The sequence below is a fragment of the Mytilus galloprovincialis genome, chromosome 1 (genome assembly GCF_965363235.1).
Source record: "Mytilus galloprovincialis chromosome 1, xbMytGall1.hap1.1, whole genome shotgun sequence".
Lineage (NCBI taxonomy): Eukaryota > Metazoa > Mollusca > Bivalvia > Mytilida > Mytilidae > Mytilus > Mytilus galloprovincialis.
This window is the reverse complement of record NC_134838.1, coordinates 102,354,886-102,370,552: the sequence shown is the minus strand read 5'-3', so window position 1 is coordinate 102,370,552 and position 15,667 is coordinate 102,354,886. Positions and strand designations below refer to the sequence as shown.

At 31.7% G+C, this 15,667-nt stretch overlaps 1 protein-coding gene across 3 annotated transcripts in view; it reads left to right on the top strand.

Moving 5' to 3' along the window:
* LOC143047718 (alpha-N-acetylglucosaminidase-like) overlaps window positions 1–15,667 on the top strand; it is a 47,217-nt gene that overhangs the window by 7,168 nt on the left and 24,382 nt on the right. For all 3 annotated transcript variants that reach the window (XR_012969650.1, XM_076220931.1, XM_076220943.1), the window contains exons 3-8: window positions 1,395–1,552; window positions 3,780–3,964; window positions 5,146–5,293; window positions 5,949–6,019; window positions 6,393–6,554; window positions 15,593–15,658. Coding sequence is in view for 2 of the 3 variants with exons in the window: in XM_076220931.1 (XP_076077046.1) it covers window positions 1,395–1,552; window positions 3,780–3,964; window positions 5,146–5,293; window positions 5,949–6,019; window positions 6,393–6,554; window positions 15,593–15,658 (790 nt within the window). In the remaining variant the exon portion in view is untranslated. The remainder of the gene's footprint in view (window positions 1–1,394; window positions 1,553–3,779; window positions 3,965–5,145; window positions 5,294–5,948; window positions 6,020–6,392; window positions 6,555–15,592; window positions 15,659–15,667) is intronic.

Sequence of the window (15,667 nt, the reverse complement as noted above, 5' to 3'; positions counted from 1 at the left end):
CACCTAAAATTTCTGCGTCAACTAATTTGTCTATAACCAAATTTTTTATAATTTGTTTTCTCATAGATACTTTAAAATTTAACTGCAGATGTTTAGCAAGCAACACTAATTCGTCTTTCTTTAAATTATCAAAACTCTCCAGGTCTGGCGTTTTCAAAAATTTACCAGCATCAAATGCCACTTGTAGAATTTTGTTGGCTAGTTATAATACAAATACTAAACAAATTTTGAATAAAATATTTTTAAGATCCCAGGACGAGCCCCCAATTTCTGTTACGGCCAGAAATCGCCTTTAAATTGTAGCCAACAAAAGACACAAATCAATAATAAAATTTAACAATATTTAATATACAAAAGTTTACAAAAGGTATTACACAAATATTACTGTTAACTTAACTGTCAAAATATGAGTCCAATCAGTTATCTTTATCTGTATCCGGAAATCTTTCGGAATCCAATTTGAATATTACGTTCACTACTAATGTCACAATCCAGTATGATGTTGTTTGTAGAATAAAAGTGTCAATCCAAATGCTGTGAATACTAATGTCTATCAATGTCTATGTCCAAGTTTAATTATGAGAGTTTAACTTTAGTGTCTGTATAATATAGTGTTGTCATGGAAAATTCTAGAACACTCTATAATGGAACATTGTGGAAAATCCTGGAAAGTTACAACGGAAGTTTCTGGAATAACGTAGAAGTTTAAATTACGCATCTTTTATAAGGATCATTCTAGAAAGTTCCAATCATTCTGTGATTGTTCCAGTGATTCCTAAACTGCACAGTTATAAGATTATTTGGTAAACAACTATCAGGCCATACAACACAAATTAGGCCAACATAAATAAACATAATAATTACAATATCATAACATAGGTCAAGGTACATCCTTCAACACACACTGAAAAAGCAAGCTATAAAGGGCCCCAAAAATTACTAGTGTAAAACCATTCAAATGGGAAAACCAACAGTCTAATCTATATAAAAACGAAAAACGAGAAACACTTATAAACCACATAAACAGACGACAACCACTGAACATCAGATTATGTTTACCCTTTATTTAAACTTTATAGTGTATTAATTTATTTGTAACTCAAATTTCGAATTCAGTCTTAATTTTATTTAGACAGAATATTTACCCCGTCTTCTGGAATAATGTAAAGGAGTTATTTATCCTGAATCTTCAGTTCTATTGTGAGTAAACTTCCATGTTGTAATTTTCAAACTGTACCAGATAACAATGATACTTCTAAATATCTAAATAGACATCATAGAGTACTAAAAATAAAAAGAATTGTCTAACTAAACTAGGGTCTACTAATGTTCATAGACATAGCATTAAATATGCTTATTTATCATTTCAATTGCATATATTTATACTTTAATAGAATTTCCTTCACTGGATGTGTTATACTCACGAGTCCCAGCAGATGTTCAGCAAAGGACAGTTACTGCCCTTATACAGAGAGTTGTTGGTGCCAGAGCCAGTCAGTTTAAAGCCACTGTCGATCCAACAATAGCAGAAAAGAAGATAGATGCATTTCATGTATGCATTTATATGTGTGATTCACCCTACAGTTTTGTATTTATGTTTTAAAAAATGTTTTTTTAAGAATTCCTTAAACATTTTATAAATTTGACTTTAGAGCTCAGGTTTCAATTGTTATGCTTCTTTCATTCTTCATGATAATATCACATACTGTCAGTTTTATTTGTTAGGGAGCTACCATTTGATTTTTATGGGGGCTAGGATGAAAAATTTTGTCCTGCATTTTTTTTTTAGCTGTAATCTCTGTCCTGCCTTTTTATTTTTCATTCTAATCGGTCCTGCCTTTTTTTTTTTTTTAGTTTATCCTGACTTTTTTTTACCTAAATTGTCGACTGACTTTTTTTTTTGCAAGTGTCACATCCTGCCTTTTTTTTTACTCAAAACTCCTGTCCTGCCTATTTTTTTCAAATTTCATCCTAGCCCCCCCATAAAAATCAAATGGTAGCTCCCTTAATTACCTAAATTCCATCAGAGAAACTGATATGGAGGAAACAGGAATCCATTGCCCCAAATATTTTTAGAGTTTAATAAGAAGTCTCCTGGATTGTTGAACTTTTCCTTTACCATATCTCTGAGCTCTTTTTGGAATCTCTGAAAAACATTGGTCAATTGAAAAGTCCATTTGCCAATTTGATTCTGTTATTACACACTTTATAAACAAATTACTTCCCTTTGTCAATCATAGACTGGTTCTTCATTTATGTATACTGGACAGTATTTGCTTTTGCCAATACAAAGTATGATGAAATGAAAGTGATGTATCATGAAAAATAATTTCAGATGACAGAAGTATTTAGCTTAAAGGGGCTTGCGGGTGTAAATCATTTTTTTTTTAATATAGGACTTCGCTATGTTTTTTGATGAATGAACTTTATCATATACCTAATAGAAAAATAAAATAAAAAAATGGGTTCACCGTTCATTTAAGCTCACAATCTGTCTTCAAAAGAAGCATATATTTTAGTAAAGGTACTTTTTTCTGTTGAACTAATAGGAGAAACAGAGGTAAAATTGAAATTAAAAAAATCTAAATTACGGAAATCGCTTAAATTTTACAATAGTTTAGTTTAAGAACAGCTTATTTGAAAATAATAATAAAAAATATAGGTCACTATGAGTTAAAAAAGATATTTTAATTTTAAAACCAAAAAAAACCAATTGATTTTTTTCTATTGATTTTTGTACCATATGATTAAGTTACAACTAATAAAGTAATAAATAACATTTGTGATGAAAAAAAAAAGGTGAACTTAATGCTGATATTTTGTACCCTCAAGCCTCCTTAACAACAAACTAATGTACAGTCAGGGGCGTTACTTAAACAAGTTATTTTTTTTAATTACTTATATAAGTAATTTTTTATTTTAAAAATAATAAAATTACTTAATAGAGTTATTTTAATTTTCAATAGAAACATAGACTAAATGTAGTTGTCATGATTTTAAACAACATTTTATATCATAAAATAAAGAATTTATCAGATTTGAAAGGAGTATAGAGATTAAGGGTTACTTTGAAAATAATGACAAAAATATTACTTGTATAAGTTATTTTAAACATTTTTGAAAAAAATAGCAATTACACTTATCTAAGGCACATATGTAATTGATTTAGGTTACAAATTATAAATAACTTCAGGTCTAAATTAATTCACAAGTATCTATCTATTTAAATCAGTCTACCTTCAAGATTTTAGAGGAAAATTATAATTTAATAGTCCCAAGAGACCAATCTTTGACCCAGAAGCGTCGGTATGAAAGATAAGTGCGTCGGAAAGTTAATCAGTATTTCTGAACAATTAGTTTTTATATATCAAAGGAAAAATAACCAGATAACTGTGAAAAATTTTTAAAGCTAGTAAAATCTGTATTCTTGGACACCTATAAAAATAATATTCAGAAAAATAACTTATATAAGTTATATTTAAATTAGCCTCGTTTTCAACATTACTTGTATAGGTAATTTTAATTGTTACTTGTTTAAGTAATGCCCCTGACTGATGTAATTAAAAGATTTGAAAACCTTAAAGATTACTCATATTATGCACAGGTAAATTTGCTCTTTCTACTAGCTCTCCATTGAAATAAAAATTAATGTCCCTCATAAGGGAGACAACTAAAAAAGGGATCTCTAATTACATGGTCAAAAACAGGAATTGTCAAATAGACTATTCATCAATACAAAATAGCATTTACCATCCTTTAACGTTTATGATTTTTGTCAGCTTTATCACAGCAATGGAACCGTGAGTGTTAAAGGTAGTACAGGTGTGGCTGTTGCCATGGGAATATACTACTACCTTTCCAATTATTGCAATTGCCAGATAACATGGGGTGGACAGCAATTACATATTCCTAAAGAACTTCCGAAACTACCAAAGTCAGGTGTTACTGTGTCTGCTAATGACAGGTTAGTATAATATACATAATTTATTGTTTTATTTTTCAATTTTATTTTTTAAGTCTTGTTCTTTTTTTTTAATAGGATAACTTTACTACCCATGAAGCCACAGGTTTTCTTTTCAAGAGCCATGTTTTATCTCAATTTAAAAACAATGGTATATACATGCCTATATTGCATGGAAATTCTGTTTTGAAACCATAGTAAAAATCTTTAATAAGCATACTTTATTACTTTCCAATACTAAAAACCAACTTATTTTTGTGAGCGATTTATTTTCGGGACTTTCGCAAGTAGACAAATAACGCGAATATAAATCTTCCCAAACATGTAAAACTTTGATCATTCCTTATTAAACAACATAAAGTAAATCAGAAAATCACGAAATTAAATAGCCGCAATATGGTCAATGAACAGAAAAACGAGAAATAAAGTATCCACGAAAATAAGTTTACAGTATTCTGTTAATTTTAATGTTAAAATGTAGATGTTTTTTCAAAGTCAGTGAATTAATGGAAGAAGAAAGGGGTTGGTGAATGTCTACACTAGATGTTTAAAAAGAAAGTAACCACTATAAGTTAAAGTTTATGGTATTTATCTGCAAGCTTAATCCTGTGCTTCAGACATATATAGATTATTACATTGATACAAGTGGATTATCGGATTTATCCAATCGAGATAGTTAAATTATCAATTTTAAAGTCCGAGCCTCGGCGAGGACTTTAAAATTTATAATTTAACTATCGAGATTGGATAAATCCGATAATCCACGCGTTACTATGTAATAATCTGTTTCTCTAATGATTAAAAGATAAATTTTCCTTTATTCTTAAACAAAATCCCCTTCGAGTACCTTCCACTTTCCACGAAGTTGTCAATTTCATTAACGCCTGTTAGAACATTTTGATCATTTCAGGGAGCTGAGAAAGGTTATGACCCTTTGACTCAGCCAATCATCTTATGAGATCACCGGCAACCACACGTTGATTAAATGTTTTTATACAATGGGTTCGGAAAGGGATATATTTCCATAGAGTTAGAGAATAATAATTATAGACCATTCTTGTAAGCTATTTGGACATCAGCATTTTAAAATAGTTTCCAGCTAGGACCACAGGACTGGTTTAGACATAATTTAATGAAAGTATAGTTGATTCATGCATGTCAGTCAGTTTTAAACATCTTTTTAGGTTTAGATTTTATCAGAATGTCTGTACAGTGAGCTATTCCTTTGTTTGGTATCAGTGGGAAGATTGGGAGAAACAAATAGACTGGATGGCATTACATGGAATAAATCTACTATTAGCCTTTAATGGTCAAGAGGCTATATTTCAGAGGGTTTGTACCATTTCGCACAGGTATTTCGTTTCATCTCCATGTGTTTCTGTTGGAGCTGAAAACCCTTGTTTCATGTTAGTGTTATTGTCATCTTAATTATGGGTGAATTTTACATTTGGTCAGTTTGGTCAAAACAAAGGATGTCATATTTGGTTTAGAGTTTTGTTACATTTAGTTTCACAATGTAGGTGATATTCATACCCAGATCTGATGCACACACACAAACATGTTTGATGGTAAATAGAAAATTATTTATATTCATTGGATAAAGGAATTTTCTTCAAAATTTGCTTGGATTGATAGATTATCTATGATTTTGAAAAAAAAGTGGAGTTTCTCATCTACAATTTCAAAGAAGTCAATATTCCTGAAAAACTTCCCTGAGTTTAAAGATCAGTGATAATCTATTTATTGATATTAAATTTTTTTTATCGAGGCAACATCATTGACATTGGCAATTGACATCATCCTGTTCTCACTCAGCTTTAATAGAAAAAATTCTAAGTTGAGTCCCCTGAGATTAAAAATTATCAACAAATAGATCAAAGCAAAATATAAGAAAAGGAAAAGTAAATGTATAATTAAAAAGGATAGCAAATTTATGTTAAACTAAGTATACAGTCGGATCATACTTAATGTTTAACTTTCCTTACAGGTTTATATGAAGATGGGGATGACCTTTAAAGATATGCAGCAACATTTTGGTGGACCTGCTTTTCAAGCTTGGTAAGATTTTATTTCTTGGGATACCATGTAAATTCTTGAATTCAATTAAGAGACATGTTTTTGATTCAGAATTTTTATGTATGTTCATAGAAATTTGGTCTCTTGTCATTTGGTATCTTGTCATTTGGTCTCTTGTGGAGAGTTGTCTCATTGGCAATCATACCAAATCTTCTTTTTTTATAAATATGGTAGTGTAAGTACTGTATAGAAATAAATATGTTAAATTAGCGTTTTAAAATACTAAGTAGAAAACTTTGAGATAAAGGTAATAACTTCTGGTTTCATTAACAAAAGGTATGACTCTTAAATGCAACTACACTGTTATTATGCTCTATGACCAATGTGATAGATTGAGTTCATTTTTTTATGACAGGGCTAGAATGGGGAACTTTCGAGGATGGGGAGGGCCTACTACACAGACTTGGCTAGATGGCCAGCTAGATTTACAGCATAAAATCTTAGACAGGATGAGAGCTTTGGGTATGATACCTGTTTTGCCTGGGTTTGCAGGACATGTACCAGAAGCTATGACAAGGTGATAATTAGTCAGTGTTCCAGCTAGGCGGTTTTCAGAGAGCGCGACGCCCGCCCTTTTTACAGTTTCCAGGGCGCCCTGCCTTTTTTGAAGATCTATTGTATATTATTTTGTTTGAATTGATATGATCCGCTAATTACTAAATTTACAGCAAACTGTTTATGAAGATAAAGTTACAATTTGTTTCTTATGTCTATTAGACTAAAGCTATAACAAGGTGATAATTAAGTTACAATGTGTTTCTTATGTCTATTAGACTAAAGCTATGACAAGGTGATAATTAAGTTACAATGTGTTTCTTATGTCTATTAGACTAAAGCTATGACAAGGTGATAATTAAGTTACAATGTGTTTCTTATGTCTATTAGACTAAAGCTATGACAAGGTGATAATTAAGTTACAATGTGTTTCTTATGTCTATTAGACTAAAGCTATGACAAGGTGATAATTAAGTTACAATGTGTTTCTTATGTCTATTAGACTAAAGCTATGACAAGGTGATAATTAAGTTACAATGTGTTTCTTATGTCTATTAGACTAAAGCTATGACAAGGTGATAATTAAGTTACAATTTGTTTCTTATGTCTATTAGACTAAAGCTATGACAAGGTGATAATTAAGTTACAATGTGTTTCTTATGTCTATTAGACTAAAGCTATAACAAGGTGATAATTAAGTTACAATGTGTTTCTTATGTCTATTAGACTAAAGCTATGACAAGGTGATAATTAAGTTACAATGTGTTTCTTATGTCTATTAGACTAAAGCTATGACAAGGTGATAATTAAGTTACAATGTGTTTCTTATGTCTATTAGACTAAAGCTATGACAAGGTGATAATTAAGTTACAATGTGTTTCTTATGTATATCAGACTGAAGCTATGAGGTGAAGATAAAGTTACAATGAAACGTCGCATGCTACTGGTGTTACTTTGGTAAAATCATGGACAAGACACATTCATCTTATTAATTTTTAAACATAAAAATTGATATTATAAAGTGTTGTATATCATTTAAAAGCTTTTAAACTCTTCTTTCAGATTATTGCAATTTTGTATATGTAACAGACCATTTTCATTAATTAAAACTCAATAAAACCTTTATTTTGCAATATGATTTCCTTGTCCTGCGTTACACTTTTAGTTTTGTGAAATTCTGAATACCGTAAAAAACATATAAATTTTATTACCAAACGATATAAAAGTTTGTCTAGAACAAGCAATTCATAATTGGGCGATGACGTAATGTCGATTTTTTTCTCTCGAAAAGACGGAAGTATAAAAAAAAGGGATCAAGATGATACAAATTATTTGTCCCATGCACGAAAGGTTGCCGTAATTTTTGTTAAATTGTCTCAAAAAAAGGGAATTTCAGAGTAATCCCCATGTCGAAAGTAAATAATTCTTATACTAGTATTTTGTACAAAGATCACACTTTCGCCTCATGCAATAATCAGGATTTTTTAAAATAAATTCTTATTATTTGAGTTGAATAGCAATGTCCGACATTTTGTTCCCTTCAAACTAAATTAAACGTATGGTTACGTTTTCTGTTTTTTCATGATGTTTATTTAATACAGTGCCATTCGCTACATAAAACAAATTATAATGGATAAAAGTACAAAAAATTAGCTCTATTTTGATATTAAATTCCCATAAATTAAATATAATATACGAGATATCAGATAAAACTAAAATGTCCGATACAATGTCCCCACATACGATTTTGACGTTATTTAATAAAATATACTTCTAACGTTCCGTCTAATTGTCATTATTGCGGTTTTCACAGACGATTTGGAATACGGCTATTTTATTTTGTTGCTTAATAAGAAAACTTTAAAATTAATGTTTTATGTGGAAGGGGTTGGGAGAGATTTTCTCGCGGAACTGAAGTGTTTTCCGGACTATAATAGTCGGATCTGTTATGATATTGTAATTATTATGTTTATTTATGTTGGCCTAATTTGTGTTGTATGGCCTGATAGTAGTTTACCAAATAATCTTATAACTGTGCAGTTTATGAATGATTGGAACTTTCTAGAATGATCCTGATAAAAGATGCGTAATTTAAACTTCTACGTTATTCCAGAAACTTCCGTTGTAACTTTCCAGGATTTTCCACAATGTTCCATTATAGAGTGTTCTAGAATTTTCCATGACAACACTATATATACAGACACTGAAGTTAAACTCTCATTATTAAACTTGGACATAGACATTGATAGACATTAGTATTCACAGATAGACATTAGTATTCACAGCATTTGGATTGACACTTTTATTCTACAAACAACATCATACTGGATTGTGACATTAGTAGTGAACGTAATATTCAAATTGGATTCCGAAAGATTTCCGGATACAGATAAAGATAACAGATTGGACTCATATTTTGACAGTTAAGTTAACAGTAATATTTGTGTAATACCTTTTGTAAACTTTTGTATATTAAATATTGTTAAATTTTACTATTGATTTGTGTCTTTTGTTGGCTACAATTTAAAGGCGATTTCTGGCCGTAACAGAAATTGGGGGCTCGTCCGGGATCTTAAAAATATTTTATTCAAAATTTGTTTAGTATTTTTATTATAACTAGCCAACAAAATTCTACAAAATGGCATTTGATGCTGGTAAATTTTTGAAAACGCCAGACCTGGAGAGTTTTGATAATTTAAAGAAAGAAGAATTAGTGTTGCTAGCTAAACAACTGAAATTAGTTTTTAAAGTATCTATGAGAAAACAAATTATAAAAAATTTGGTTATAGACAAACTAGTTGACGCAGAAATTTTAGGTGAAGAGGCTCTTGAACTTAAGGTCGAAAATGTTGACGCCTTTAAATTAAAACAGCTTGAATTAGAACATGCACTTAGATTAAAAGAACTGGAAATGAAGGAAAGATTGGAAATGGATAAACAAGAAAAAGAAAAAGAAGATGAATTCAAATTAAAACAAGATGAACTTAAATTAAAACAGGCAGAACTTGAAATGAGGGAAAGGCTAGAGATGGAAAAACTGAAAATTGAAATGGTCAAAGAAGAAAGCAACACTAAAGTCCAGTCAAAATCAGATTATTTTGATGCAGCAAAAAATATACGTTTGGTTCCAAAATTTTGTGAAAAAACAGTCGATAAATATTTTCCACAGTTTGAGAAAATTGCTAATAATTTGAAATGGCCAAAGCCATATTGGACTACAATGCTACAAAGTGTTTTTGAAGGAAAGGCTGCTGAAATATACTCTGCACTTCCATCAGAAAAAAGTTCCGATTATGACACGGTGAAACAGGAAGTTTTGAAAGCCTATGAGCTAGTACCAGAAGCATATAGACAGAAATTTAGATCTTATAAAAAGTTTGATTCGCAAACCTATGTGGAATTTGCTCGGGAAAAAGAAGATCTATTTGATAAATGGCTTACTTCAAAGAAAACAGATAACAATTTTGATAACCTAAGACAATTGATGTTATTAGAAGAGTTCAAACAATGTGTTCATTTAGACTTAAAAACACATTTAGACGACAAAACTGTTGGGACAATACATGATGCAGCTGTTATTTCAGATAATTATACTCTTTCACATAAAAGAAGTTTCAAGGGTCAAAATGTTAATACTTCCAGTGGAAATTACAAAAATCAAAGCACTGAGCGTACTGATAGTAAGCCTGTTGCACAGAATAAGAGTCAGTCCAGTTATAATATGTCTAGTCCAAAATTTGATATTTTTGAGAAGAAGTCACTGATTTGTGCTTATTGTAAGAAGAATGGTCATCTGATGGCTGATTGTTTTAGACTTCAGAAGAAGAATGAACGAGATAATAAGCCGAAGTCCAGTGCTTGTACGACACCTTATATTACCAGTACGTTGGAATGTCCTGCGAGTCAGGCTTCTAAGTCCAGTTTTTGTGATTACATGGAGGAATATAAACCCTTTATGTCTGATGGGTTTATTTCTATTGTTGATGATACCACTCTTCAGCCTATTAAGATTTTACGGGACACGGGAGCTTCTCAGTCTTTATTGTTAGAAGGTGTGTTGCCTTTGTCCGAGAAGACTTCTGTTGGTGCCTCCGTTTTGTTACAAGGTGTAGAGTTAGGTTGTATAGATGTTCCTCTCCATCGTATTTATCTGAAGTCAGATTTGATAACTGGACCAGTTGTTGTAGGTGTTCGTCCTAATCTCCCTGTTGAGGGTGTTACCTTATTGCTAGGAAATGATCTAGCTAGGAACAAAGTGGTTGCTGAACCAATTGTTACCAGTGAACCGGTGGTGGATTTTAAATCACCTGAAGATGATGCTGAATTGTATCCAGCTTGTGTTGTTACTAGGGCGATGGCTAGAAAACAAAAAAATGAGATTTTGCAAGAAGACAAGTTTGATTACATGGACCTTTCTGACACTTTTATAGCTGACATTGAAGGTCCTGGTAGCTCAGAAAAGGCCATTACAAAACCACCTAGTGTTAACAAGAATGTTATTATGCCATGGCCAGACGTTACCAGCCATTCATTAGACCGAAAGAATTTATTTGAAGAACAACATAAAGACCCTGAGGTTCTTCAGCTCAGCCAGAGAGCTCAACCACAGGAGGAAGCAGACAAAGTGGCCGAATGCTATTACCATCAGGACGGCATTTTAATGAGGAAGTGGAGGCCTCCTGATGCTACCCCAGAGGAGGAATGGAGAGTGGTGTACCAAGTGGTGGTGCCTAAAGTTTATAGGCAAGAAATTATTGGTCTTGCCCATGACACCCCCTTGGCTGGACACTTAGGTATAAGGAAGACTTGCCTAAAAATATTGCAACATTTCTACTGGCCCAGACTTAGAAACGATGTTGCAGAATACTGCAAATCATGCCATATATGCCAGGTTGTTGGTAAGCCTAACCAGAAAATACCACCAGCACCTCTTCTGCCTATTCCAGCCTTTGACGAACCTTTCAGCAGAGTTCTAATTGACTGCGTTAGACCTTTACCAAAGACCAAGACTGGAAATGCGTATTTATTGACGATCATGTGTACATCTACCCGCTTTCCTGAAGCTATTCCGCTCAGAAATATCAAGACACCTACTATCGTCAAAGCTTTGATCAAATTTTTCACATTAGTAGGACTTCCTAAGTCTATACAGTCCGACCAGGGATCAAATTTCATGTCAGGTTTATTTCAGCAAGTCGTATACCAGTTAGGGATTGCTCAGTACAGATCAAGTGCGTACCATCCAGAATCTCAAGGTGCCTTAGAACGTTTTCATCAAACATTGAAGAACATGATTAGAACTTTTTGTCTTCAATTTGACAGAGACTGGGATGATGGAGTTCACTTTCTACTTTTTGCGGTTCGAGAGGCTGTTCAAGAATCCCTTGGATTTAGTCCCTTTGAGTTGGTATTTGGTCATACTGTAAGGGGACCGTTAAAATTGATTAAGGAAAAGTGGCTTACTGAACATACTGACTTGAATCTTTTAGACTATGTATCTAGATTTAAAGAAAAATTGTTTACTGCTTGTCAAATTGCTCAGAAAAACTTAAAAAATGTACAGAACAGGATGAAAATATGGTATGATAAAGATGCCAGGAACAGAGTTTTTGAGCCTGGTGATAGGGTACTTGTATTTTTGCCAGTTCCTGGACATCCTTTACAGACTAAATATTGTGGTCCTTATACAATAGACAGTAAAATCAATGATCTAAATTATATTGTAAAAACTCCAGGTCGGCGCAAACAAAATAGAGTGTGTCATATTAATATGTTAAAACCATATTTTGAGCGTACTAATGTATGTGATAGTAAACCAGTTGCCACTTTAGGCATGGTTCAATTTGAGAACAATCATGACAAACCAGATGTAATTGAACAACCTTTTAGTTCTAAATCTATGGAAGAGACAGTTAGATTGAAAAATTCAGAAATTTTGTCAAATTTAGACTCAAAAGTTGCACATCTGTCTTTTGATCGTAGAGAAGAAATAAAAACTTTGGTATTTTCTTTTAAAAATCTTTTTCCAGATGTGCCAAACAAAACCACTTCTGTTTGTCATGATGTTGATGTAGGAGATGCTTCTCCAATTAAGCAACATCCTTACCGGCTCAATCCACTCAAACTTGAAGTTATGAGAAAAGAAATTAAATATATGCTTGACAATGATATTATTGAGCCGAGTAACAGTGACTGGAGCTCTCCTTGTCTCCTTGTGCCAAAACCAGATAAAACCTATCGTTTCGTGACTGATTTCAGAAAAGTAAATTCAGTCTCAAAATCTGATTCCTATCCGATTCCAAGGATAGATGATTGTATTGACAACATTGGTCAAGCAAAATTTGTGAGCAAATTTGATTTGTTGAAAGGTTATTGGCAAGTTCCACTGACACAGAGAGCTCGTGAAATATCAGCTTTTGTTACACCAGATGGCTTATTTCATATACTGTAATGCCGTTTGGCATGAAAAGTGCTCCAGCTACATTTCAAAGAATGATCAATAATGTTATAAAAGATTTAAACTGTTGTTATGCTTATATTGATGATCTTATTGTATGTAGTGATAGCTGGGAACAGCATTTAACACATTTGTATGATACTTTTGATAGATTGTCACAATTAAATTTGACTGTTAATCTTGGTAAAAGTGAGTTTTGTCAGGCCACTGTTGATTATTTAGGGCATACAGTTGGCCAAGGTCAAGTGAAACCTATTATGGCTAAAGTGGGAGCTATTTCCAAATTTCCACCTCCTACAAATAGAAAGCAACTTATGAGATATTTAGGCATGACTGGATTTTACAGAAAATTTTGTTCAAATTTTGCTACTGTTGTTCAACCATTGACTCATCTTTTACGGAAAGATTCTAAATTTATCTGGAGTGAAAATTGTCAAAAAGCTTTTGAAAATAGCAAATCACTTTTAATTAATAGTCCAGTTCTGATTACTCCAGACTTTGAAAAACAATTTAAACTTGCCGTTGATGCAAGCGATGTAGGAATAGGAGCTGTTTTATATCAAGAGACAGATGATAATGTTGAAAAACCTATATCATATTTTTCTAAGAAATTAGATAAACATCAGAAAAATTATTCAACTATTGAAAAAGAGTGTTTTGCAATGTTGTCAGCACTTCAACATTTTGATGTATATTTGAATCCCACTGTATATCCTATTCTTGTTTATACTGATCATAATCCTCTCACCTTCATGCATAAAATGAGAAACAAGAATCAGAGGTTGACTAGGTGGAGTTTATTGTTACAGGAATATGATGTAATTGTAAAACATATTAAGGGTAAAGATAATGTAATAGCTGATGCTTTATCTAGAGCTTATTAAATCACTTTGTATATATTATGTATTTTTGTTCATATTGTTCATGATAAGTTTTTGTTACACTAAAACTTCTTTTAAGGGGGGAGGTGTTATGATATTGTAATTATTATGTTTATTTATGTTGGCCTAATTTGTGTTGTATGGCCTGATAGTAGTTTACCAAATAATCTTATAACTGTGCAGTTTATGAATGATTGGAACTTTCTAGAATGATCCTGATAAAAGATGAGTAATTTAAACTTCTACGTTATTCCAGAAACTTCCGTTGTAACTTTCCAGGATTTTCCACAATGTTCCATTATAGAGTGTTCTAGAATTTTCCATGACAACACTATATATACAGACACTGAAGTTAAACTCTCATTATTAAACTTGGACATAGACATTGATAGACATTAGTATTCACAGCATTTGGATTGACACTTTTATTCTACAAACAACATCATACTGGATTGTGACATTAGTAGTGAACGTAATATTCAAATTGGATTCCGAAAGATTTCCGGATACAGATAAAGATAACAGATTGGACTCATATTTTGACAGTTAAGTTAACAGTAATATTTGTGTAATACCTTTTGTAAACTTTTGTATATTAAATATTGTTAAATTTTACTATTGATTTGTGTCTTTTGTTGGCTACAATTTAAAGGCGATTTCTGGCCGTAACAGATCCGCTATAATACAAATTAATAGAAAAAAAACAGCAATAATAATTGTTCCCGCTAATTCCCTTGCATATATTTGTGCAGAACTAACATGCTAGATATGCCGTAGTCCTTTCGCCTTGACATTCTGGAGTGCAAAGATGAGTGCATTTGCAGTGCATAGTTTATCCATAAAAAAAGTAATCGATTGCCTTTATAATTAAAATGTATATAAAACAAATGGTTTCAATTCAAGTTACTTTTTCATTTTTAATTTGTTAATAAAACTAAAGCTTAACATCTTTTATCTAAGAAAAAACAATTAATCCTTTCTTAGGAAAAAAAATCAATCCTTTAAAATTTATTGTAAAAAGCCATCTGAACAACATGCATTCCAACGTTTTTATTTTGGCTTACGTCTTTGAGTGTGTAACGTTAGGTGACACCAGTATCGTGCGACGTTTCAATGAATTTCTAATATCAGACAAGCTATGACAAGGTGATGATAAAGTGACAATGATGTATCTCAATAAACTCATTATAGATACCAGGATTAAATTTTGTATTTAAGCCAGACGCACGTGCACATTTTGTTTCGACTACAAAAACTTATCAGCAAGACGCTCCAATCCAAAAAAGTTAAAAAGTCCTAATAAAATATGAAGTTGAAGAGCATTGAGGACCAAAATTCCTAAAAGTTTTACCAAATACAGCTAAGGTAGTCTATTCCTGTGGTAGAAAAGCCTTAGTATTTCTAATGTCTATTAAACTGCACCAGCCACACAAGGAACATGTATAGGTCTATCACAGAAGAATTGGAATTTTCATTATCTACCATTTAAACTTATTTTAAAATGTATTTAGGCTATTTTAAAAATGCTTTATGACATTAGCTCAACTGTAAAGCAAGACGATTTCATAGAAGTTTTATATGAATGCTACCAAATGAAAAGATTATAGCAAATTATTTTAACTTTTCTTACCTGTCAGACTTTATATAATTTGATAAATTATTATAGAAAAGGGAGAAAATACCAAAAGACATTCACAATCAAAATAATTTTTCTACATTTAGATTGTATCCTGCAGCAGATATATCCAGGTTACCTAACTGGAATGGTTTTGATGATACATACTGTTGGTAAGTTAT